Genomic DNA, 26937 nt, shown 5'->3' on the forward strand with positions numbered 1-26937 from the left:
AGCACAGACTAGATACTGAACCTAAACTAGCACAGACTAGATACTGAACCTAAACTAGCACAGACTAAATACAGAACCTTACCTAGCACAGACTAGATACTCGAAACTTACCTAGCACAGACTAGATACTGAACCTAAACTAGCACAGACTAGATACTGAACCTAAACTAGCACAGACTAAATACAGAACCTTACCTAGCACAGACTAGATACTCGAAACTTACCTAGCACAGACAGATACAGAACCTTACCTAGCACAGACAGATACAGAACCTAAACTAGCACAGACTAGATACAGAACCTACACTAGCACAGACTAGATACAGAACCTACACTAGGACAGACTAGATACAGAACCTTACCTAGCACAGACAGATACAGAACCTTACCTAGCACAGACTAGATACTGAACCTAAACTAGCACAGACTAGATACTGAACCTAAACTAGCACAGACTAAATACAGAACCTTATCTAGCACAGACTAGATACAGAAACTAACCTAGCACAGACAGATACAGAACCTTACCTAGCACAGACTAGATACTGAACCTAAACTAGCACAGACTAGATACTGAACCTAAACTAGCACAGACTAAATACAGAACCTTACCTAGCACAGACTAGATACTGAACCTAAACTAGCACAGACTAGATACTGAACCTAAACTAGCACAGACTAAATACAGAACCTTATCTAGCACAGACAGATACAGAACCTAACCTAGCACAGACAGATACAGAACCTTACCTAGCACAGACTAGATACTGAACCTAAACTAGCACAGACTAGATACTGAACCTAAACTAGCACAGACTAAATACAGAACCTTATCTAGCACAGACTAGATACAGAAACTAACCTAGCACAGACTAGATACAGAACCTACACTAGGACAGACTAGATACAGAACCTTACCTAGCACAGACTAAATACAGAACCTTACCTAGCACAGACTAGATACTGAACCTAAACTAGCACAGACTAGATACTGAACCTAAACTAGCACAGACTAAATACAGAACCTTATCTAGCACAGACTAGATACAGAAACTAACCTAGCACAGACTAGATACAGAACCTACACTAGGACAGACTAGATACAGAACCTTACCTAGCACAGACTAGATACAGAACCTAAACTAGCAGACTAGATACAGAACCTTATCTAGCACAGACTAGATACAGAACCTTATCTAGCATAGACTAGATACAGAACTTAAACTACCACAGACTAGATACAGAACCTAAACTACCACAGACTAGATACAGAACCTTACCTACCATAGACTAGATACAAAACCTTACTTAGCACAGACTAGATACAGATCCTGTCCTAGCACAGACTAGATACAGAAACTAACCTAGCACAGACTAGATACAGAACCTACACTAGGACAGACTAGATACAGAACCTTACCTAGCACAGACTAGATACAGAACCTTATCTAGCATAGACTAGATACAGAACTTAAACTACCACAGACTAGATACAGAACCTAAACTACCACAGACTAGATACAGAACCTTACCTACCATAAAACCTTGCACAGACTAGATACAGATCCTGTCCTAGCACAGACTAGATACAGAACCTTATCTAGCACAGCCTAGATACAGATCCTTACCTAGCACAGACTAGATACAGAACCTTATCTAGCACAGACTAGATACAGAACCTTATCTAGCACAGACTAGATACAGAACTCTATCTAGCATAGACTAGATACAGAACCTTATCTAGCACAGACTAGATACAGAACTCTATCTAGCATAGATTAGATACAGAACCTTATCTAGCACAGACTAGATACAGAACTCTATCTAGCATTGACTAGATACAGAACCTTACCTACCACAGACTAGATACAGAACCTTATCTAGCAGACTAGATACAGCACCTTTTCTAGCATAGGCTTAGATACAGAACCTTATCTAGCACAGACTAGATACAGAACCTTATCTAGCAGAGACAAGATACAAAACCTTACTTAGCACAGACTAGATACAGAACCTTATCTAGCATAGACTACATACAGAACCTTATCTAGCATAGACTAGATACAAAACCTTACTTAGCACAGACAAGATACAGAACCTTATCTAGCATAGACTACATACAGAACTTTATCTAGCATAGACAAGATACAGATAAAAGACAGTGATCATGTGACACAGAATGATATCAGTGTCGTAATGAGTTACTAAATGATATCAGTAATCACGTGACACAGCATGATATAGCACCAATATTTCATACTCACTTGCACGGGCTCTCCGTGTTGGGTGACAGTAGAAGTTGTTGATTTCATCACAGTCACTTTCACTGAGGACTCGAGCGCTGCGCAGCTGTCCGAAGAACACCGGCGGAGAGATGAAGCGAATAATGTCATTGAAGTGGTCCTCCAGGAAATCACAATAATTGTCTTCTGTCAAGGAACCATAATCCATCTGGAACAGAGAGAGAGATCCAAATAGAGCAAAGTCATGTGAAGTATCACTGTACTTGGTTTATAAAGCAGTCTTGGATGGTGTTATCGATGCGATAAACCAGTCCGATAACTTGTATCATGATCCAATGAATATGCAAATGAGATCTACTGCATGTGTCCGAAATGTTTTGGATAGAGGTTTCCTGATGTGGGAGTTTGTAATATCAGGCCACCAGCTTGATTTTTCCAAGTAACCAAGTGGCGACTGCTTAAATAATATTGGTCACCAAGTTGAAATTTCAATCGCCATGGCGACCAAAATAGTATCCACACTTTGAGGCCTGTTAATACAAATATAACAGCTTAATTCCTTGTTTGTAATGTAATATCATGTATAAGTTTGACACTTAAAAGTGATACACATAATGAAGAAAATTTATGGATGTCAACTTCTTTGTTATAAGAAACACAATGTTTTGGAGTATATACTTACTCTTTAAGATAGGGGAAATGATGAAGGAATAAATATATACTCCAAAACATTGTGTTCCTCATGATAAAAAAGTTGACATCCATAAATTCTCTTCCTTTCAACTGTGTATCAATTTTTTTTAATGCTTATTCAAAGAAATTATTTTTTAAAATGATATCAATAGCTGCATTAATTCCTAAACGTATATACACATTTTCTGTGTCCGAATGGATGCATTCTGAATTTTTTTGCATCCATTTGGAACTTTTATGCAGACACGAGGGCAGGTCAAAAAGTTCTGATATGCAGACACGAGGGCAGGTCAAAAAGTTCTGATATGCAGACACGAGGGCAGGTCAAAAAGTTCTGATATGCAGACACGAGGGCAGGTCAAAAAGTTCTGATATGCAGACACGAGGGCAGGTCAAAAAGTTCTGATATGCAGACACGAGGGCAGGTCAAAAAGTTCTGATATGCAGACACGAGGGCAGGTCAAAAAGTTCTGATATGCAGACACGAGGGCAGGTCAAAAAGTTCTGATAAGCAGACACGAGGGCAGGTCAAAAAGTTCTGATATGCAGACACGAGGGCAGGTCAAAAAGTTCTGATATGCAGACACGAGGGCAGGTAAAAAAGTTCTGATATGCAGACACGAGGGCAGGTCAAAAAGTTCTGATATGCAGACACGAGGGCAGGTCAAAAAGTTCTGATATGCAGACACGAGGGCAGGTCAAAAAGTTCTGATATGCAGACACGAGGGCAGGTCAAAAAGTTCTGATATGCAGACACGAGGGCAGGTCAAAAAGTTCTGATATGCAGACACGAGGGCAGGTCAAAAAGTTCTGATATGCAGACACGAGGGCAGGTCAAAAAGTTCTGATATGCAGACACGAGGGCAGGTCAAAAAGTTCTGATATGCAGACACGAGGGCAGGTCAAAAAGTTCTGAGCCGAACAAATAAAACCAACAAAAGTGAAAGTGTTCTTAATTTTATTTTTCAACATAATCTCCCTGCTTTTCAATACACTTCTCATATCGATAGTGAAGCTTTTCAATTCAAGTCAGGAAGGAGTTTTCTGAAGCCACCCTGAAAAACCCATTCACAGTAGCTTTGAGGTCATCGTTGTCGTCATAGCGCTTTCCACCAAGGTGTTGTTTCAGTTTAGGAAACAGGAGGAAATCATTTGGTGCCAGGTGTGGTGAGTATGGAGGGTAAGGAAGCTTGAACCCACATTGTCGCACAGCAGAATCTCTCAGGCTATGCAGCAAATCAGGATAGTAGGCACAGGTCTTTTGACTTTCTCAGTAATCAACAAGGATCACACTCTTTGCATCCCAGAATACAGTGGCCATAACTTACTTCACTGATCTTGAAGACTTGATTTTCATGGTGCCGGAGAAGTGGAATGGTTTCATTCCATGGATTGACATTTTGACGCGGGATCATAGTGGTAGACCCGTGTTTCATCACCTGTTGCTAATCTCTTTTTGAATTTGACGAAATCCTCCTTAATTAGCTCTAAATTTTCTCTGACAATGTCAGTTCTTTTTTCCTTAAGATCAGAATTTGGAAACTTTGGCACCCAACAAGCAGCTATCTTAATCATCTGTAAATGTTCATGAATAATACTATCAATGGATCCATGGCTTAGACCTGTGTCTTCCTCAAGTTCAGCAATGGTAATATGTCTATCTGACAGTATAAGTTTTTCTATCTCCTTGATTGAAGCTTTGGAGCCAAACTCTGTACCCAAATGTTTTTGAGGTCAAAGTTTTGACAAACAAAAGTATTGTAAGTGTTGACAAACAATGAAGTATCACATTCTTCCAACTGCGGATTGTCAGGCAATTGCATCATACAATATTCAGTAATGAATTGGGGTTCCTTGTCGGCATAGCAGCTACACCCAAAAGGGAGTACGATCGAAGGAATACTGGTGCTGATCGAACCATTCTGTGTGGTTTTTTAATTTGTAAAAAAAGGAAATTCAAAATTGAGGTGGTAAAGAAACGAAGCCAAATCATTTTAGAAAGCTGACATCTGATTGGCTCAAGTAATCACTCATCCTCCATTTTGACTAGGCGGTCAAATTCGCTTCAGGTTAATCTATTGCAGTCTTCTATTGAGGTGTCCTTAGAACTTGATGAAGAAAGATATCATCTTGAAGTGGAAGATCTTATTATGAAGACATAGAGTTAGTTTGTTTGTTATTTAACGCCGCCCTCAGCAATATTCCAGCTATATGACGGCGGTCTGTAAATTATCTTGTCTCGACAAGACAATCCAGTGACTGATATCATGAGCATCGATCCACGTAATTCGGATATTACATGCATCAACCAAGTCAACAAGCCTCATCACCCGATCCCGTTAGTTGCCTCTTACAACAGACATAGGCACCTTTTGCAGCAAGCATGTGTTGCTGAAGACCTATTCTACATAGAGACGAGACATAGAGACGTGCATAGAGAGGTCGTGGTGGTTCAGTTATCATGTGTGGGCTGGCATCACCTACAGCTCATCCACAGGGCTTTGCTATCATTTTGAGGTCTTGTGTACCCTTTGCAAACACCATTAGTTATCAGTTTAAATTCCAACAGGATTATGCCTGCCCCAAAACACGTTGTGAGTTGATGGATTTGTTTAGGAATGGAACATCCGGGTACCATACTGGCCAGCTGAAAGTCACAACCTCAACTGAACATTTATGGGTTGAACTTGGATGCTAATTGTGCTACCCTCCTGTAGAGCCTGGCAACCTAGTCCTCTGAGACCCATTCCACAAAGCAATCTTAGCGATAAGAGGATCACGACAACCTTAATTTAACTCGGACTTACGACAGTTATAGTGCTTAGATTGCTTTGTCAGCTACCAGGATAGCCTTATAAGGAAATACTAGCAGTCTGACCCATTGTCAGCAGGATAGCCTTACGAGGAAACACAACTCATCCAACCCACTGTCAATTAGCAGTCCAAACTAACGAGGAAACATGAGCAGTTCGACCCACTATCAATGAGCAGGATAGCCTTACGAGGAAACACAACTCATCCAACCCACTGTCAATTAGCAGTCCAAACTAACGAGGAAACATGAGCAGTTCGACCCACTATCAATGAGCAGGATAGCCTTACGAGGAAACACAACTCATCCAACCCACTGTCAATTAGCAGTCCAAACTAACGAGGAAACATGAGCAGTTCGACCCACTATCAATGAGCAGGATAGCCTTACGAGGAAACACAACTCATCCAACCCACTGTCAATTAGCAGTCCAAACTAACGAGGAAACATGAGCAGTTCGACCCACTATCAATGAGCAGGATAGCCTTACGAGGAAACACAACTCATCCAACCCACTGTCAATTAGCAGTCCAAACTAACGAGGAAACATGAGCAGTTCGACCCACTATCAATGAGCAGGATAGCCTTACGAGGAAACACAACTCATCCAACCCACTGTCAATTAGCAGTCCAAACTAACGAGGAAACATGAGCAGTTCGACCCACTATCAATGAGCAGGATAGCCTTACGAGGAAACACAACTCATCCAACCCACTGTCAATTAGCAGTCCAAACTAACGAGGAAACATGAGCAGTTCGACCCACTATCAATGAGCAGGATAGCCTTACGAGGAAACACAACTCATCCAACCCACTGTCAATTAGCAGTCCAAACTAACGAGGAAACATGAGCAGTTCGACCCACTATCAATGAGCAGGATAGCCTTACGAGGAAACACAACTCATCCAACCCACTGTCAATTAGCAGTCCAAACTAACGAGGAAACATGAGCAGTTCGACCCACTATCAATGAGCAGGATAGCCTTACGAGGAAACACAACTCATCCAACCCACTGTCAATTAGCAGTCCAAACTAACGAGGAAACATGAGCAGTTCGACCCACTATCAATGAGCAGGATAGCCTAACGAGGAAACACAACTCATCCAACCCACTGTCAATTAGCAGTCCAAACTAACGAGGAAACATGAGCAGTTCGACCCACTATCAATGAGCAGGATAGCCTAACGAGGAAACACAAGCAATCCAACCCACTATCAATTAGCAGGATAGCCTAACGAGGAAACACAACCAGCCCAACCCACAGTCAATAGACCGATCCAGCCTGTCAATCAAAATTGGCGCATGCAACACTAAATGTTTCATGGTACAACATCCACCTGGTATAAAACTTAGCTTGTTGGCTCTTTGTATAGGACATAATAATTTCTTTTTAAATAATATATTTTTTAAAAAAGATAGTGTTGAAAGTGATTACCAGTATCATAATGCATGATACTTATTTCAAGATACACAGAATTTGTAAAAACAAAGACACTATCTCTTTGTCACACCCTGATCAGGCATTATCCAGAGTGCCTGATCAATTCTGATACAGAATATATTATATAATTCTTAATACATTTCTTATATATCTGTGATGAATATTGAAATGTATTTAACCCAAAATGTACTTCTTTACCATGATTAGAGGAGATTGTCAATATTTGAAAATTGAGCAAGAACTAGTGTTTATTAAGGATGATGGTTATTTACATATTGTTCAAGTTTTGATTATGATTATGTTGAGAATGAGCTTCATATTTACTTTACAGTGATTTTGCTGGCTTCAGGATATTTTCAAGTTGGGTTTTTATCTTTTGATATGAATTTACAAAATTTTAGAACAACTTTAGGACATTATGGATGACAATCAGTCAGTATCCTAGAAAAGGAACTGGTCTGAATCCCTGTTTGTGTATATTTTTATCATTTAAGGAAAATTCATGTTCACACCAATATCTGTGAGGCATACTTGGGATATATGTTTAAATATCTAATGAACTCCAGGTGTCCAACTACCTGATATTTGCATTTGAATGTATGTTGCTTCATGCATAAGTAATTCTTGTCAATTCACATGTGATTTGTTAAATAAAATAGATATTATTTACTGTTATGTCCTAATTATTTCTTCTTACTAAGTAACAATCATGATGTCAACAGGTAATTTTGTTGATAAAAGCTTTGAACGTATGACATATTTAAGTCTTTGGATGGCATTGAGAAGTGATACACACAAGGAAGAGAAATTAAAGATGGTGGTGTCGCTCATAATTACAGTTGACTTCCATTAATTCTCTTCCTTGTGAGATATTTGTTGTACTTAATTTACATGTTTAGTTGTTAACAGTAATAATTCTTGGATTCATGACAAGTCTTTAGAATAAAAGATCATACCGTATTCGACGTAATAAGCGCCCAGGGTGCTCTCAAAATTAGAAATAGGGGGCTCTTATTGGAATATTATTTTGTCCAAAAAAAAAGAGTTGAAAGATAAATTTCGTCGTTTATGCTGACAGCCTGAAATGTTTATATACGAGAGATATATTTTTCCAGAATTTAATTGTCCATAATTAAGGGTGCATATAACACACGAGTGCGTATTATACGCGAATAAATAAGTATTGTGTACCTTGATCAATCGGAAAGGGAGCTAATTGGGATTGTTTACGAGCCAAAATATTAGCAAATGTCGCTGTGGGCGCTTATTAGAGCGGGGCACTTATTACGTCGAATACGGTATATGAATTTTAATTTGTTGTATATTTTATCATTGAAAGTTAATTGATGGGAAGTACTGCAGAGCGTGTCTTCAGATACTTTTGCCAGGTTTCCCTTTTCTGGAACATGGATGATTGATTTGCCATAACCATGGCAGTTACAGGTGCTCATTTTATCTTGGATCCTCTCAATGTTTTCCACTGTTCTCACATACATGCACCTAATTACTGGCTGCTTATTAAGTCCAATATTCTGGAAGTTTGACCTGGCATTTTTATCTAAATTTAGAATTCCAAACTAAGTGCCATATGCAAATAGACTGGGGTAAAAACTAATAAGGTATACTTTCCTTACATTCTGCATTATTTTAGGATGGCATAGATATGTTAAAATCTTTAAAGAGGGACAGTTTACTGACGTCTGCTGCAGATTTGGGGCTGAATATCAGCCTCTGAGCAGGTCTAGATTTATCCCTGGTGACATGCCCGACCCCATGTTCCAGATGCCCAAATAAAAAATATGTTATGATTCATTTATTACATAATAAAACCAATGTAGCAGTGAGGGAAGATAATGTACTGCTCTAATTTTATTAACTATTCTTTCATGTTTATTCATGAAAAGGACCCACTAACTCTATGCCTTTCAGGTTATATTGGTTTTTTTATTTGTAACTCGTGCTTGTGTTTACGTTTTCCAGTACTTTCCGTGCACTTAAATTACGATGGAAAGTAAAAACAAACTTTAGTTAATCCACCCTTGGATGAATAATATATTACTGACATGCTGTAAATTGACAATATAGTATGCTCTGCCTGACATGAGTGCTTCAAAGTAGTGCACGCTTCTAACTATCAGCCATGGTGACTTCCTCATTGACCGATACACCATTACATCGGACTTATGACTCATTCTCAACCCCGATATGCAATTTGACAACTAAAAGAGAACCCAAAACAGATCATGTATAACTCTCTTCAGATATTTTTTACACACGACTGGTAACAAAGCATCCTGAGCCAAATTCATCGCCCACGCATTCAAGTTTCGCCGGCTGTGACTAGGGCTGGGACGAGTCCAAATTTACTACCCGGGTATCCACCCTGCTATTACCCAATCCTACCCGGGTACCCGCTACAGGTCGCAAGAGTTTGGTACAAACTGTCCGATTGGAAATAGTTTGAGCGTAGTCCTGGTAAAATGTATTTAAATATATGTATAAAACGATCTGATCATGCATACACTGAAGTTGACTGAAGTGTTATTTTTATTTAAAGCTATAAAGGTCAGAAGCAATGGTGCTTAGTCAGAAAGAAATGCGAGCATTAGTGACTTGTTCTGTAACCATCGAGTTCTAGATATTTTTAATCATTAAACAACATATCACATAACTAACCACGGGTCCGGGTAGTCCTGTGGGTACCCACGTTCTACTCAGTACCCATCCGACCCGAGTTACCTGAGTTACCTGTCCCAGCCCTAGCTGTGACGCCATAGCGAATAGCCAGTGGTTTTCCCCCTAACTTAAAACGAGGACAGCAGCTTGTGGGCGGGGCTTATCGGTCGGGACTGGATCGGTCTATTAGCAGGATAGCCTAACAAGGAAACACAACCAGCCCAACCCACTGTCAATTAGCAGGAGAGCCTAATGAGGAAACACAACCAGCCCAACCCACTGTCAATTAGCAGGATAGCCTAACGAGGAAACACAACTAGCCCTGTCAATTAGCAGGATAGCCTGACGAGGAAACACAACCAGCCCAACCCACTATCAATTTGCAGGATAGCCTAACGAGGAAACACAACCAGCCCTGTCAATTTGCAGGATAGCCCGTAACCGGGTACCCTACCTCCTAATACCCAACCCTACGTGGGTACCCTACCTCGTAATACCCAACCCTATGTGGGTATCGTACCTCCTAATAACCGACCTGACCCGGGTACTCTACCTCCTAATACCCAACCCTACGTGGGTCCCCCATCTCCTAATAACCGACCTGACCCGGGTACCATACCTCCTATTACCCAACCCTACGTGGGTACCCTACCTACTAATACCCGACCTGACCCGGGTACCCTACCTCTTATTGCCCGACCCTACCAAGGTACCCTACCTCCTAAAAACCCAACCTAACTCGGGTACCCTACCTCCCATTGCCCGACCCTACCAAGGTACCTTACCTCCTAATACCCAACCTAACTCGGGTACCCTACCTCTTATTGCCCGACCCTACCAAGGTACCCTACCTCCTAATAACCGACCTGACCTGGGTACCCTCCCTCCTAATACCCAACCCTACCTGGGTACCCTACCTCCTAATAACCGACCTGACCCGGGTACCCTACCTCCAAATACCCGACCCTACCTCCTATTACCAAATCCTACGTGGGTACCCTAATAACCGACCTGACCCGGGTACTCTACCTCCTAATACCCAACCCTACGTGGGTACCCTACCTCGTAATACCCAACCCTACATGGGTACCCTAATAACCGACCTGACCCGGGTTCTCTACCTCCTAATTCCAGATCTGACTCAGGTACTCTTCCTCATAATACCCGACCTGACCCACGTACCCTACCTCCCATTGCCCAACCCTACCAAGGGTACCCTACCTCCTAATACCCGACCTGACCCATGTACCCTACCTCCTAATACCCGACCCTACCTCCTAATATCCGACCTGACCAACGTACCCTACCTCCTACTACCCGACCCTACCTCCTAATACCCGACCTGACCCATGTACCCTACCTCCTAATACCCGACCCTACCTCCTAATACCCGACCCTACCTCCTAATACCCGACCTCCTAATACCCGCCCCTACCTCCTAATACCCGACCTGACCAAGGTACCCTACCTCCTAAGACCTGGCCCTACCTCCTAATACCCAACCCTACCAAGGTACCCGACCTGATCCGCGTATCCTACCTCCTAATACCCGCCCCTACCTCCTAATACCCGACCTGATCCGCGTATTCTACCTCCTAATACCCGCCCCTACCTCCTAATACCTGACCCTACCAAGGTACCCTGCCTCCTAATACCCGACCTGATCCGCGTACCCTACCTCCTAATACCTGACCCTACCAAGGTACCCTACCTCCTAATTCCCGACCCTACCTCCTAATACCAGACCCAACCAAGGTACCCTACCTCCTAATACCTGACCTGATCCGCGTACCCTACCTCCTATTGCCCGACCCTACCTGGGTAACCACTGTAGGTCTTAAGAGTTGGGTACAAAATGTCTGATTGGGAATTGTTTTACTGGAGTCCTGGCAAAAACTATTTAGATAACTGTATAAAACAATCTGGTCATGCATACACTGAAGTTGACTCAAGCTTTGTTCTTACACAAATGTCAGAAAGAATGCATGAAAAGTCATATGGAGATATGAACATTAGTGACTTGTAGTGTAACCATGGAGTGACTATTTATCCCTGTTAAACAATATTATCACGTGACTAACCATGTGGGTTGTCCAATACCCAATATTTCCTATTCCTTTCTACCTGTCCTGCGTGGATCCTGGAGATGCAATTCAACTCCAGGTTATTAAGAACAGACTTCTAACGAATCACCTCCGTCTTCACAGTTTGATATGCAGATCAATACAAATCACAGTTTTACACAAAAGGAAGTCAATGACAAACCAATATTAATCTGTTACATGTGAAACAATGCCAAACCTAGGCACTGTCATGTGACAACCAACTATTTTGAGGAAACATATTTCATAAACCATCCATATATCTCTTCCTTAATATTTCTGGCTAGCAGGAAATTTCAACAACTTTCCATTGGCTGTTCAAAAATATTTTAATTGAGGAAAGTTGGCTATCCTTCGTATTGTTTGAACAATGATAATGGTTTTGCATTGAGAGAAACAGGGATGTGAAGATCATGATATGTTTAAATTGATACTGTAATATTAGCTTGTAGGCGGGGATAGCGTCAAGCCTCAAGAGTGGTACAAACTTGATTAAACTTCTGATTTTTTTTAATACAATAACTGACCTGCTCAATAACTTGTCTACTTCTATTTAATGCCAACATTAATTCCTGGAAAAAATAACTTTCATCTGCCAATTAAAAGGGCAGATCCAGCAATTTTCAAAAGGGAGGGGCCCAAAATATCAAAATCCTATCTCAGATAATTTTACTTCCTAGAACATACTAAATTTGGTTTTCAAAAGGGGGGTGGGGAGGTCCGGACCCCCTGGACCCCTCTGGATCCACATATGAAGGCAAGAGCAGATCAAGCATTTTTAACAGGGAGGGTCAAAAATATCAAAATCCTATCTCAGATAAATTTTACTGCCTACAACATACTACATTTGGTTTTTAAAACAGGAGGGATCCAGGACCTCCTGGACCTATGACCTACATTTTTAATGCCCTTGCTACTAATACAATAGTATTGCTATTCATGTAGTGTTCCCATTATTTGTTATTCATACATGAAATGTAAAATTATGAAACAATCATGATTTCACTAGCAATTCTCATTGAATTTTGAAATAACCATGCTCAACCATCGCTGTGTCTTTGATGACCATGGTCTACAATGGCCATGTCTGAGTTGACCATGGTCAACCATGGTTTACCATGGTCACATATGAAGGTGTAGCATGGTATATCAAGGTTATACCATGGTGCACAGTTCACCTGGATAGCAATCCTACTTACCAAGCAAGTTTACCTGGAACTAGAGCATGTATACATGGGCTTTTCAGTTGTCCATAACTAAATTTCAGCTAAAAGTAAAAAAATATCATATTCCTTTGGTTCTTATCTAGTCCATTATGAACTTGTCCACTTGACCTCTTTGAACCTGTCTGCTTAAATCATAAACTTCAAACTAACTAAAGGGTTCAAGGAAGAGAATTTATGGATGTCAACTTCTTTTATGAGGAACACAACGTTTAGGAGTACACACTTACTCCTTCATCAGGTGATGGAGGAGTAAGCATATATACTCCAAAATGTTGTGTTCCTCATAATAAAGCAGTTGACATCCATAAATTCTCTTCCTTATGTGTATCGTTTCGAAATGCCTTTCAAAGACTCGAATGGGCTATCCCAAAAAACATATTTCATATAAGAATGGGTGTTTCATTCAAAATCCATTAATTTATACTTTTTTTATTTTCGTTAACGCCACATTTGAATGATTTTACTGACTGGCCATATGTAGCTGGACCACAGTCAAGGACACAGCAATGTACTGATATCCCTGAAGAGAAAAACACATTGCTCAGTAATGTTAATTTGTATTTTTAAATAAAAAGCCTGCTTTTATGTGGTCCTCACAGTGCACAGATCACAAATCAGGCGAAGTTTAAAGCTGAGCGTTGGTTGCAGAGAGTAGATTGATGGGTGACCATGGTCGGCGGCTTGACTCCTGAGAGTTTCTAGGCCTTCAGGGGGCAGTTGGGTAGCCTTGTGGTTAAAGCGTTCGCTCGTCACGCCGAAGACCCGGGTTCGATTCCCGACATGGGTACAATGTGTGAAGCCCATTTCTGGTGTCCCCCCGCCGTGATATTGCTGGAATATTGCTGGAATATTGCTAAAAGCGGCGTAAAATCAAACTCACTCACTCACTCACTAGGCCTTCAGTCATGCTTAGGCAAGTGACCATATTCGAAATAGGCCTCTATTCATCCAGCTGTTAATGGGTACCCGGTAGGATGAGATGCAGATTGACACGGTAAAACAATCAACATCCGCGAGTAGAGAGCCGGAAGTACCGGTAAGCATTTGCATATTGCACATGTGACCTAACATGTGATAACCGGTGAAGCTGAAATCAATTCCCGCTGTTTTTACAGTTGTATTAACAAGTGTTGGAGACGGTGTGTACAAGTGATTGTGGAATAAACACGCTGAATGTGAAGCAAACATAAGCCTAGTTAGTTACAACATAGTTAATTGGCGATTAAATTACTCACCATTGTCTCTTATATGTTATTACTTCATAAATGAATTTTATTTTACGGGCCCCAATTTGGTGTCGTACCGTGTAAACACAAAATGGCTACGTGTGCTGGAGTTACACGCGCGACCTATCGTTGTAGAAAAAAAACAACGCAAGATAAACATATTTTTATTGCATATATAAGGTTTGTGTGCGCACTTGTGATGTGTGCGAAATACGCATCAGTCGGAAAGCGCACGTTAAATCTCCAAAGTAACTAACTAACTTCTGATGTCCGTGTGCGAAATACGCTACAGTCGGAAAGCGCACGTTAATCTTCTATATCAGTCAGACTTGTGATATGTTTCATTCCCGGTCGCCTTATACACGGAGTATAGGATTTTGGGTTGATTTTTAAGGCGTGTACAGGGGGGTCGTCTTATACGTGGGGTCGCCTTATACACAGCGATATACGGTAACCTTCTAGCGTTTCACATGCTGCTTGTGTTGTATACTCCCCAGGTTTAGGTGAAATGAGCTGAAATGGGGTTTAACATCGTGTTCAAGATTTAATTGCACTTTTATAGCAATAAGTATGCATGTGTGTTTGTGTGTATGTGTGTGGGTGCTTGAACTCGCCCAGACAAATGGCGATTTCATAGTGATAGCCTACTGCGATACCATGCTACAGTTTAATATGAATACCCGACTCAGACACAGTATACTGACTCCGAGCCGACCAGTCCTTGTTTTAGCCCCTTAATGCTGAACGCCAGACAGGGTAACAACAAGTTCCATCTTTTAACATCTTTTGGTATGACCATGATGACGTGGCCAGTAATCGAACATCCGTACTTCTGCTCTCCGGGTAGACGCTCTACCACTAGACCACGGAATATTTCCCAGAGAGTTGAAAAAGAAAATTGAGCGCAAACTGATCCATTGACAGAAATAATAAAGCATGTGTGCTTTGAGCTTTGAGAATACACTAGTATGGAGTTTAGCACTGTATAAGAAGCTTTAGCAGAAGAAGTGGAGGGTCAATAGAGGTAATTAACCATTTTGACATCTCACTCCAAAACAACACATAATTTCTTATTTTACCCAACTAACAATTCTTTTCAGAAATAATACTTCTCCCCATGTCCAACCTATCATCCTACATTTTTAAGGAAAGAAATGTACACCAAGTGACAAACAAAGAGGCCTAATGCTTTGAAGATGGGAAATCAACCGTCAGCTCTTGTCATATGTACTTGTCACAATCCTCAAACTGCAGGATATTTACACTTCCTCCAAGAGAGGGAGTTTCCGGGTATTCTCCACTTCATGAAATCTAGATTCCCATGCCCCGGCCAATGTAACTACCAGGGCTCCAGATTGTTAGTCGCGGAACTGAGTATGTACTCACAACTAGCAGTCACACTAGGTACTTATCAATGTGTGTTTATTCAAGATATTGTTACTGCCTTGAATTCTACCTGTTGTGTACTTAAACACTGTAGCATTATCGCTGATTAGGGTAAAACCCAGTCTATATTAAGAGTTAGCTCCCCTACATATATGTTTGCGTATCATGTCATCAAGTGACGCCATGGATAAGTGCATGTGGACTCAAATGGACGCCATGCTGGCTGTCACATGTAACTCCGGGCAATAAATTGTGTTCAAAAGAACCCTAGTCTTAGTGTCGACGTAACACAACAGACACCAATGTGCTGGCATTTTTTGTAATGATTCTGCTTAAATGCTGTTGCAGATGACTTCTAATCTGTGTTTGACTGTGTGCTGCCCCAAGTGTGTAATGTACAACTCACAACAGCGTTATTCATGTCCAATTAACAATAAGCAAGATGTGGACCCTTGTTTATGCATTATATGCAGACCTTTATAGTGATATTGTATGTAGGTATGCTGTAAAGTTTACCAGCAATATAATGCAATAAATGAAACAAAAAGGATTGTGGATGAAAATAGGGCGTGGTGTGGATGGCGCTGACGGGACAGTATGCGTGAGCAGCATAGTTGTGGCCCTCCAGACGGTCATAGGAATAGGATCTTTGTACTCCCTCCTGCTGAAACAGCAGATATTGATATGCTGTCCTGCCGGCACCATGCCCGCCGCACCTAGTTTATTGTATGAATTGTTATATGTACAAGGAGTTTAAGAAACTGTACAATATATGAGGTATGTTCCTCCTTCTCCTCCTCCTCCTCCCCTCCCCCCCCTACTTTTACAGGGAGGAATGTTAAGGCAGAACTTAACAATTGTTCACCAAGGCAGGGTTTAACAATATACGCTAAGGCAGGGTTTATCAATTATTCGCTAAGGCAGGGTTTAACAATTGTCTGCAAAAACAACTGAAACGTTGCTATCACACAAGGAAGGTGTTACAGTGGGTAAATAAATCAGTTTTTCACATGCTTATCAGACTATCACCATATCCTGGCCACAGAAACTGTTAGTCACATATGTGATAAATATATGGGATCCAGAAATCTTGGGAAAAAACACTTCCATTTGTACCATCTGTTGTGTGACATTTGAGGTCAAATAGCATAAATCAAGATTGTTACACAAGTGTTTGTGTCATTTTACGAAACAATCATCAGAATGTTTTTATTATCCTAGCATGGGCTGGAGCTTATAAAAACAACAGGATACACCCAGTTATGTAATAATCTTTTTACCAGCCCGTCCAAAACTTGCAGCAGTGAAGGAATAGTGATAATATTGAAAACCACCTCGAGAAGCTAACAGCGTCTATATGACGTCAAAAATGATATGCACTGATTAAACTATATGTCAACAAATTGGAGGGCAGGTGAGTTTTTTTAAACTTGCTTATCTTGTACACTGATCACAAAAACAGTTGAAGTGAGTTAGTGAACCTGCCTGTCAGCGTTATTCCAGCACGTACCTCTTTGGCTACAGAACACAAAAAGCAAGCATTCACACTTTAAAATCATTACAAAAATAAAATAAAACAATGCAAAAAGTGAGAAGGGCTCCCTAATATCCCCCGAGAATGACTCCAACATATTTCAAAACATGTTTAAAGATCAAAATATGAAAAAATATATAACTACACCCTTTTAGGTTTGGGGTATAAAAAGGTTTTTCAAATATGTACTATAACGTGTTCTTTTAGTGGTTTGTTAGAGTTGCCTGATCTTGGTTAATTTACAGGTTTACCCAGCTACCAGTGTGAAAATTGTCTTTGATGAGTTGGTTCGATACTGTTGTGTTCACTAAATGTTGCATAAAATGTTGAGGATATCTGGGTTTGATCACAATGATCAAACGTGGTAGGAATACCTTTGTGATATCTCTGTTTTAGTTATATGATGAGGACTTTTGTGTGTTTGATCTGTGTTTGACATCCACAGGCATTAATCTCGGATTTTAAACTACCAGTAAGTGCCCTTGGCAAGCAAATGGGGGAAAATCGTGACATTGTTCAAAACTGGATTTTTTAAATATTCTTATTTTTGTAAATTGCAAGGAATTGGAATTTTTAAAATTTAAAACGGAAATTTTTACTGTCATTTACTGCAGACTAGGGGCTGAGTATCAGGTCGAGATAAAAGAATTAAATGTACATTAACATGTCTGCTTAAATTATAATTTCCCCTAGATACCTTAAAGAGCATGCCTGGGCACGTCAATCCACGTTTACAGCTAGCATGAACAACAGTTAATGCCATCGGAGTACAACACCACAAAGTCAGGACTAACATTGTTAGCATGGGGGTCATGGGGACTGTTGAAGCTGCAGGATCCACCCAGAGCTATAGGGAATGAATTCTCACAAATATCAAACTGACATATTTCTCATTAAACAAAAATTCCTTGTTTGCAAACTGGTTGTAATCAAGGAGGACAATGGCAGGAAGTCGACTAATAGGACCAGGTAATCTCCTAGTGAAAGCTTTTTTACTCAACACACAATCTGAATGTTGAAAGTAAAACAGAAGGGGTAAAGTGTCAAAAATCTTCCCCATACACCAAACAAACTTGGACATCAACCCCTGTGTACGTCTCCTGTTATTCAATGGACTCTTTCCCCAAGTCATGTATATAATCACTTGTGAATGCATATTTTCGAACTCTTTGAATGATTATACAGAAACAAAAATAGTCAATAATAAGCCGCCACGATGACAAACTTCAAGGTTAACCTCAGGTGTTGTTTTGTAAGACTTGTCATTGGATGCAGGTTATCCATCTCTTTGAACTGTGAATCTCTTGAAAGAAAATATTCCCGCTAAGAAATGCCATTGAGGCGTTATTTTCTCAAACTTTTATGAATCAATCATTCTTATCAGACAATGCTTATTGCTGTGATTTTCAATTCTGGTGACCTTTACCTTTGACTGTCAACCAAAATCTGACTGTCTGCAGACCCTGCTCAGAAGACTGTGTATGTTGACACAGTATGTGACTATCTAGTCATTAACTCATCTATCATGCTTCCATATCAGAGCCGTGATATAACTGGAATACTGTTAAAAGTGGCGTTAAACCCAACTCACTCACTCACTCATTCCATATCAGAATGATAATCTGATCGGTCCACGTGATCTTGATAAAATACTATGTATCCCGCCTTGGAGGGAAATACATTTCTCAGCGGGAGAATATATCCCTTATACCCCACCATGAGCTTCAGGCTTCACGTTGACTTCTGAGCGACAGAATAAATCCTTTATACCCTGCTTCAAAGCAAAAAGCTGCAAGCTTTTTGAGAGTCAATGGAAGTCACGTTAAAAGATGGTACTTGTTGTTACCCTGTCTGGCACTCAGCATTAAGGGGCTAAAACAAGGACTGGTCGGCTCGGAGTCAGTATACTGTGTCTGAGTGGGATATTCATGTTAAACTGCGGCATGGTATCTCAGTGAGCTAGCACTATAAATCGGCATCAGTCCGGACAAGTACAAGCAGCCACACAAACACACACACGTTCATGCACGTCGCTATATAAGTGCAATAATCTTGGACGCGACGTTAAACCCAATTTCACCTCACCTCACCTTCTATCAATTTTGAATTTGTTTAAATCATTTACAATGTCATATCAAAGCATGTTGGTAAGATAGATTCGTTGCAGCAGGATCACTCGGGATACATACGGTTTTATGCGTCCAGCTTGCATAAAACCTAATGCAGGACTCATAAAACCTACCGGTATGTACCCCTCATGATCCAGCTACAACTTATATTATACTCTTGTTGTATGCTCTGATATTTTGGATGTTACCTTCACATTCAACATCAGCTAATCATACGTCAGAAATATGAGTGTATTGAATTTAGAAAAAAGTATGAGTGCAGGGAGAATAAACCACAAGGGCACAGTGTTTTATTGTACGACAAACTACCATTAGTCTTTAATTTATTATATGAGATTTCAACATTATGTACAGCCTCTTTAAGAATGTTAATACCATGGATAATATTTACCTGTATTTAAATAATGACGACTCTCTAAATACGATCAGACCTCAGCAATGTCGGACAAGTCCATTTTATGAACAGGGGTTAAGTTTGGTATTTACTGAATATTCTCACAATTTTCACTTTGATTTTCTGTACCTTTTTTACTAATACCAGTTGTCTTATTTCTTTCACTTTTGGATGCAAAGTCAGCCATTTATCCAAATTTTCCTGCTCAGTCTATGGAAAACGAGTCACGAGACACTTCCCTATAAAAAATAACATCACCCAATTTATTATGTCAGGAAGTTGCAAGGGAATGTTGGAATCTCCAGAAATGACGTCATGATAGAGCAACGTTTTATCATGAATTAAACCATGCTTCGTTCTTCATTGTTCTTTGCAATTTATGGCATAGCTCTGTTATATTGATCCTAAGCGTACATTGCAAAGTTTCGATTGGTCGATGTCAATACATGAATGACTTTATAAGTTACAGGGTTACAGTTAACATGGACATTAAGCAAGACTGTCAATGTGTTTCAATTAAAAAAATAAATTAGGTTTTATCAAAACCTCTATTCATGTTTTGAATGAGAAATATTCATAACATTACATGTATGCCATGATTTCATCCCTTAAAACCCAGTGTGACAAACTCCCACGCTGTCTAGGGTGTCTAATAGGGCTGGGACGAGTCCAAATTTACCACCCAGGTACTCACCCCGCTATTACCCGACCCCACCCGGGTACCTGCTGTTGGTCTTAAGAGATAAAGTGGTAAACATCTGATACCTGCATCACTTGGGGCTTTCCTCCCACATTAAGCTGACACGCCGCGATATAACTGGAATACTGTTAAAAGGGGCGTTAAACCCAACTCACTCACTCACTCTTAAGAGATAGTTACAAACTGTCCTATTGGGAAAAGTGTGTCCATAAGCTACGTAGCCCTGGCAAAATGTATTTCGATCCATGTATGATACGATCTGGTTAAACATACACTGAAGTTGACTGAAGCTTTATCTTTATGAAAACATGTAAAGTCAGCAGAAATGGATGCATAGTCAGAAAGAAATATGAACATTAGTGACTTGTTGTGTAACCATAGAGCTCTAGATAATTAAAAAAATATATCACATGACTAACCATGTGTTCATGTGGGTACCCAGGTCCTACTCAGTACCCGCCCGACCTGAGTACCGAGTTACCCATCCCAGCCCTAGTGTTTCATGATAATCAATATATAAGCTGAATCAGTTATTGTTTGACGTGTTTTGAGATAACAACATGCATGGATGAAGCCCTATGGTATTGCCTGACACAGACCTGTCTACTGAGGCCTCAAAAGACGATGTGAATAACATAAGCCTGTTTCACAAACATGTGTAATACAAAACCACGTCTGTGGTTTTGTCACCCTAAGAGGATTAGCTTACAAACATTAAGCCATTATGATGACTTGATGCGCAGTTGCAGTTGATTCTAAGGAAGGAATTCGCTGGCTAGTTCGCCCATGTTGTGAAAAGAAAACTGACGCAACTACTTCTCATGGTTTCTCAATTACATAATATCTTCAACTGAATATCCTGAATATTAAAATTATTTAGTGTTTAGTATAGAGTATAGAGAATCACTCTATCCATGCACTGACAGTGGTGACTGAATCACCCTATATATGCACTTGCAGTGGTGACTGAATCACTCTATATATGCACTGACAGTGGTGACTGAATCACTCTATATATGCACTGACAGTGGTGACTGAATCACTCTATCCATGCACTGACAGTGGTGACTGAATCACTCTATATATGCACTGACAGTGGTGACTGAATCACTCTATTCATGCACTGACAGTGGTGACTGAATCACTCTATATATGCACTGACAGTGGTGACTGAATCACTCTATATATGCACTGACAGTGGTGACTGAATCACTCTATCCATGCACTGACAGTGGTGACTGAATCACTCTATATATGCACTGACAGTGGTGACTGAATCACTCTATATATGCACTGACAGTGGTGACTGAATCACTCTATATATGCACTGACAGTGGTGACTGAATCACTCTATATATGCACTGACAGTGGTGACTGAATCACTCTATCCATGCACTGGCAGTGGTGACTGAATCACTCTATCCATGCACTGACAGTGGTGACTGAATCACCCTATATATGCACTGACAGTGGTGACTGAATCACCCTATATATGCACTGGCAGTGGTGACTGAATCACTCTATATATGCACTGACAGTGGTGACTGAATCACTCTATCCATGCACTGGCAGTGGTGACTGAATCACTTTATCCATGCACTGACAGTGGTGACTGAATCACTCTATATATGCACTGACAGTGGTGACTGAATCACCCTATATATGCACTGGCAGTGGTGACTGAATCACTCTATATATGCACTGACAGTGGTGACTGAATCACTCTATTCATGCACTGACAGTGGTGACTGAATCACTCTATATATGCACTGACAGTGGTGACTGAATCACTCTATATATGCACTGACAGTGGTGACTGAATCACTCTATATATGCACTGACAGTGGTGACTGAATCACTCTATCCATGCACTGGCAGTGGTGACTGAATCACTCTATTCATGCACTGACAGTGGTGACTGAATCACCCTATATATGCACTGGCAGTGGTGACTGAATCACCCTATGTATGCACTGGCAGTGGTGACTGAATCACTCTATATATGCACTGACAGTGATCACTGAATCACTCTATCCATGCACTGGCAGTGGTGACTGAATCACTCTATCCATGCACTGACAGTGGTGACTGAATCACCCTATATATGCACTGACAGTGGTGACTGAATCACTCTATATATGCACTGACAGTGGTGACTGAATCACTCTATTCATGCACTGACAGTAGTGACTGAATCACTCTATATATGCACTGACAGTGGTGACTGAATCACTCTATCCATGCACTGACAGTGGTGTCCGAATCACTCTATCCATGCACTGACAGTGGTGACTGAATCACTCTATCCAAGCACTGACAGTGGTGACTGAATCACTCTATCCATGCACTGACAGTGGTCACAGACTGAATCACTCTATCCAAGCACTGACAGTGGTCACAGACTGAATCACTCTATCCATGCACTGACAGAGGTGACTGAATCACTCTATCCATGCACTGACAGTGGTCACAGACTGAATCACTCTATCCTTGCACTGACAGAGGTGACTGAATCACTCTATCCAAGCACTGACAGTGGTGACTGAATCACTCTATCCAAGCACTGACAGTGGTGACTGAATCACTCTATCCAAGCACTGACAGAGGTGACTGAATTACTCTATCCATGCACTGACAGTGGTGACTGAATAATGGCTCTGATAATATAGATATTGGTTGAAACTTTTAAAAATGTAATAGGCTACCAAGGAAATGTTATGAAAGGATATGATGTTGTAATAAGAAAACCAAGGTAAAGGCAACTGAAAACATTGTAGAGGAGAATCACTTATAAATACAAATTCACTGTATTCATGTGGCTATGTATTGGGGCTGGGATGAGTCCAAATGTACCACCCGGGTACCCACATCCTTATTAGCTGACCCTACCCGGGTACCTGCTGTTGGTTTCAAGAGATAGGTACAAAATGTCCGATTGGCAAAAGTTTGACAGCAGCCCTAGCAAAATGTATTTTATTTAGATACACGTATAAAACCATCTGGTCAGGCATACACTGAAGTTGACTGAAGTTTTATTTGTATTCAAACATATCAGAAGGAATGGGTGCACAGTCATGAAGAAATGCGAACATTAGAGACTTGTGTAACCATGAAGTTATAGTGATATTTTGTCATGAAACAATATATCACGTGACTAACTACGGGTCCGGGTAGTCCTGTGGGTACCCGGATCCTACTCAGTACCCACCCGACCTGAGTACCTGAGTTACCCATCCAAGCCCCAGTTCCCAGGTCCTACTCAGTACCCACCTGACCTGAGTACCCGAGTTACTCATCCCAGCCCTGGTACCCAGGTCCTACTCAGTACCTACCCGATCCGAGTACCCGAGTTACCCGTCCCAACCCTAGTACCCAGGTCCTACTCAGTACCCACCTGACCTGAGTACCCGAGTTACTCATCCCAGCCCTGGTACCCAGGTCCTACTCAGTACCTACCCGATCCGAGTACCCGAGTTACCCGTCCCAACCCTAGTACCCAGGTCCTACTCAGTACCCACCTGACCTGAGTACCCGAGTTACTCATCCCAGCCCTGGTACCCAGGTCCTACTCAGTACCCACCCGATCCGAGTACCCGAGTTACCCGTCCCAACCCTAGTACCCAGGTCCTACTCAGTACCCACCCGACCCGAGTACCCGAGTTACTCATCCCAGCCCAGGTACCCAGGTCCTACTCAGTACCCACCTGACCTGAGTACCCGAGTTACCCGTCCCAACCCTAGTACCCAGGTCCTACTCAGTACCCACCCGACCCGAGTACCCGAGTTACCCATCCCAGCCCTGGTAACCAGGTCCTACTCAGTACCCACCTGACCTGAGTACCCGAGTTACCCGTCCCAGCCCTGGTACCCAGGTCATACTCGGTACCCACCCGACCCGAGTACCCGAGTTACCCATCCCAGCCCTGGTAACCAGGTCCTACTCAGTACCCACCTGACCTGAGTACCCGAGTTACCCGTCCCAGCCCTGGTACCCAGGTCATACTCAGTACCCACCCGACCCGAGTACCCGAGTTACTCATCCCAGCCCTGGTACCCAGGTCCTACTCAGTACCTACCCGATCCGAGTACCCGAGTTACCCGTCCCAACCCTAGTACCCAGGTCCTACTCAGTACCCACCTGACCTGAGTACCCGAGTTACTCATCCCAGCCCTGGTACCCAGGTCCTACTCAGTACCTACCCGATCCGAGTACCCGAGTTACCCGTCCCAACCCTAGTACCCAGGTCCTACTCAGTACCCACCTGACCTGAGTACCCGAGTTACTCATCCCAGCCCTGGTACCCAGGTCCTACTCAGTACCTACCCGATCCGAGTACCCGAGTTACCCGTCCCAACCCTAGTACCCAGGTCCTACTCAGTACCCACCTGACCCGAGTACCCGAGTTACTCATCCCAGCCCAGGTACCCAGGTCCTACTCAGTACCCACCTGACCTGAGTACCCGAGTTACCCGTCCCAACCCTAGTACCCAGGTCCTACTCAGTACCCACCCGACCCGAGTACCCGAGTTACCCATCCCAGCCCTGGTAACCAGGTCCTACTCAGTACCCACCTGACCTGAGTACCCGAGTTACCCGTCCCAGCCCTGGTACCCAGGTCATACTCAGTACCCACCCGACCCGAGTACCCGAGTTACTCATCCCAGCCCTGGTACCCAGGTCATACTCAGTACCCACCTGACCCAAGGACCCGAGTTACCCGTCCCAGCCCTGCTATGTATGTTTGGAGTAATTAGTGCACATAAAGTCAAACTATTTTTATATCAGCTTCAAACATCAAAGATGTGTACTTGTGAAGGTGGACCATATCATTATTGGTTTCAAGGAAATGCCACTCCTAGTATAAGTCCTATATGTCTGTACTGAGTGCTACCTTACTTAAACAAATTCCCTTTCACTAAGTGAGATCAAAAGTATTAATGTCGGCACACTTAAATTCTTAAGGCCACACCCATAATCTTCAGGAGCACCCTGTGGCAAACTTTCAGAACTATACACTACTATTCCTGCACAGCATTGTGGTAAATAATTAGCCTGTCGCTACCTGCTTTCATGAAAATATTCAAATTGAATAATAAACATGTATGCCCTGAGGATACAGTTATTATTCTGGATGCAGGTTCAAGATAGCTTGATGACAAACATATTTCATTCCTTTGCATCTTTTTTCCACATAATATACTCAAAACCTTAATAATATTTATGAATTGCTTCACTTAAATAACAAAGAGAGGCTTTGATTGTTTATTTGGTTGTTTGTTGTTTAACGCCGCACTCCGCAATATTCCAGCTATATGACGGCGGTCTGTAAATAATCAAGTCTGGGCCTGACAATCCATTGATTGACATCATGAGTATCGAACCACGCGATCGGGATATGATGACATGAATCAGCCAAGTCAGCGAGTCTGACCACCCGATCCTGTTAGTCGCCTCTTACGACAAGCATAGTTGCCTTTTACGACAAGCATGGGTTGCTGAAGACCTGTTCTACCCCGGATCTTCACAGGTCATGATATTTCATCATATTACCACAAGATAAAACACAAAAGAAAATGAATTGCCTTAACATATATGCAGATGTTAATAAACTTATAACTTCCAATAAGTTCCACGTATACCTATGAATCAATGCATTTCTTTGTCATTTCACGCCATGTTTTCTCTACAAGCATGATAAACCTGTATCAATTTTCAATATTTGTTTCTTCAAATGAGTTTAAAAACTAAATTTATTTGAGTGTCACCTTTGTTTTTTCAGCCACGGTGTCGTCCATATCTGCTTGCTGCATGTTGTCCATTTTGTCAGTGTCATGTCACTCCCAGAAGGAATCAGCTGTCATACTGTTTGCACGTGCGTTGAGTTAAACGAGTAAGCGTGATCAGTCGGCTTGGGCCATTGCCAACTCGTTCACTGACAGCAAGTCTCCGCCGTTTCCTGGGGAGTGCAGGTTATTAGCTTAAGTCCGTACAGTGATCCCGCGGGTTGTGCCACGGTGGGGTGAAGGCTTCTCTCGTATTAACAAGAAACTATTTACTTCCTGGTTTCACACGCGTGGTTTGTTGATAAGTGACGTGATTCGACAGGAATCTAGCCAATCAACGTGCTTTATTCTGAATGCGGCGTCGTGCTGTTCACAGCCCGCCCAGGGAGGTGGCTTTTTAAAAAAAAGAAATAATCAACCAACAATCAACTTAACTTTACAAGAAATTCATGCATGATATAAAACATATGTCAAATACATAAACGTAGTATTTCACGTATTGATATGAATAACCTGTAGAATCGTTGAAAGAAAACAATTATTTAAATATTCACGTGCGCAACCGAGACATGATGCTCCCTTGACGG

The 26937-nt window shown here is 41.6% G+C and overlaps 1 protein-coding gene across 2 annotated transcripts in view; it reads right to left on the minus strand.

Annotated features, from left to right (window-relative positions):
- Positions 1 to 26655, minus strand: part of LOC124137263 — a 95755-nt gene extending 69100 nt beyond the window's left edge. Inside the window, exons 1-2 of one of the 2 annotated variants that reach the window (XM_046503495.2) lie at positions 26333 to 26655; positions 2265 to 2451 (exon numbers count right to left, since the gene is read on the minus strand). In XM_046503495.2, coding sequence (XP_046359451.2) covers positions 2265 to 2451; positions 26333 to 26386 — 241 coding nt within the window. In that variant the 5' untranslated portion in view covers positions 26387 to 26655. The remainder of the gene's footprint in view (positions 1 to 2264; positions 2452 to 26332) is intronic. The other variant, XM_046503496.2, reaches the window with a different exon arrangement.
- Between the last annotated feature and the right edge of the window lie 282 nt (positions 26656 to 26937).

This window comes from Haliotis rufescens, unplaced genomic scaffold (genome assembly GCF_023055435.1).
Source record: "Haliotis rufescens isolate VD_foot unplaced genomic scaffold, xgHalRufe1.0.p SCAF_11, whole genome shotgun sequence".
NCBI lineage: Eukaryota > Metazoa > Mollusca > Gastropoda > Lepetellida > Haliotidae > Haliotis > Haliotis rufescens.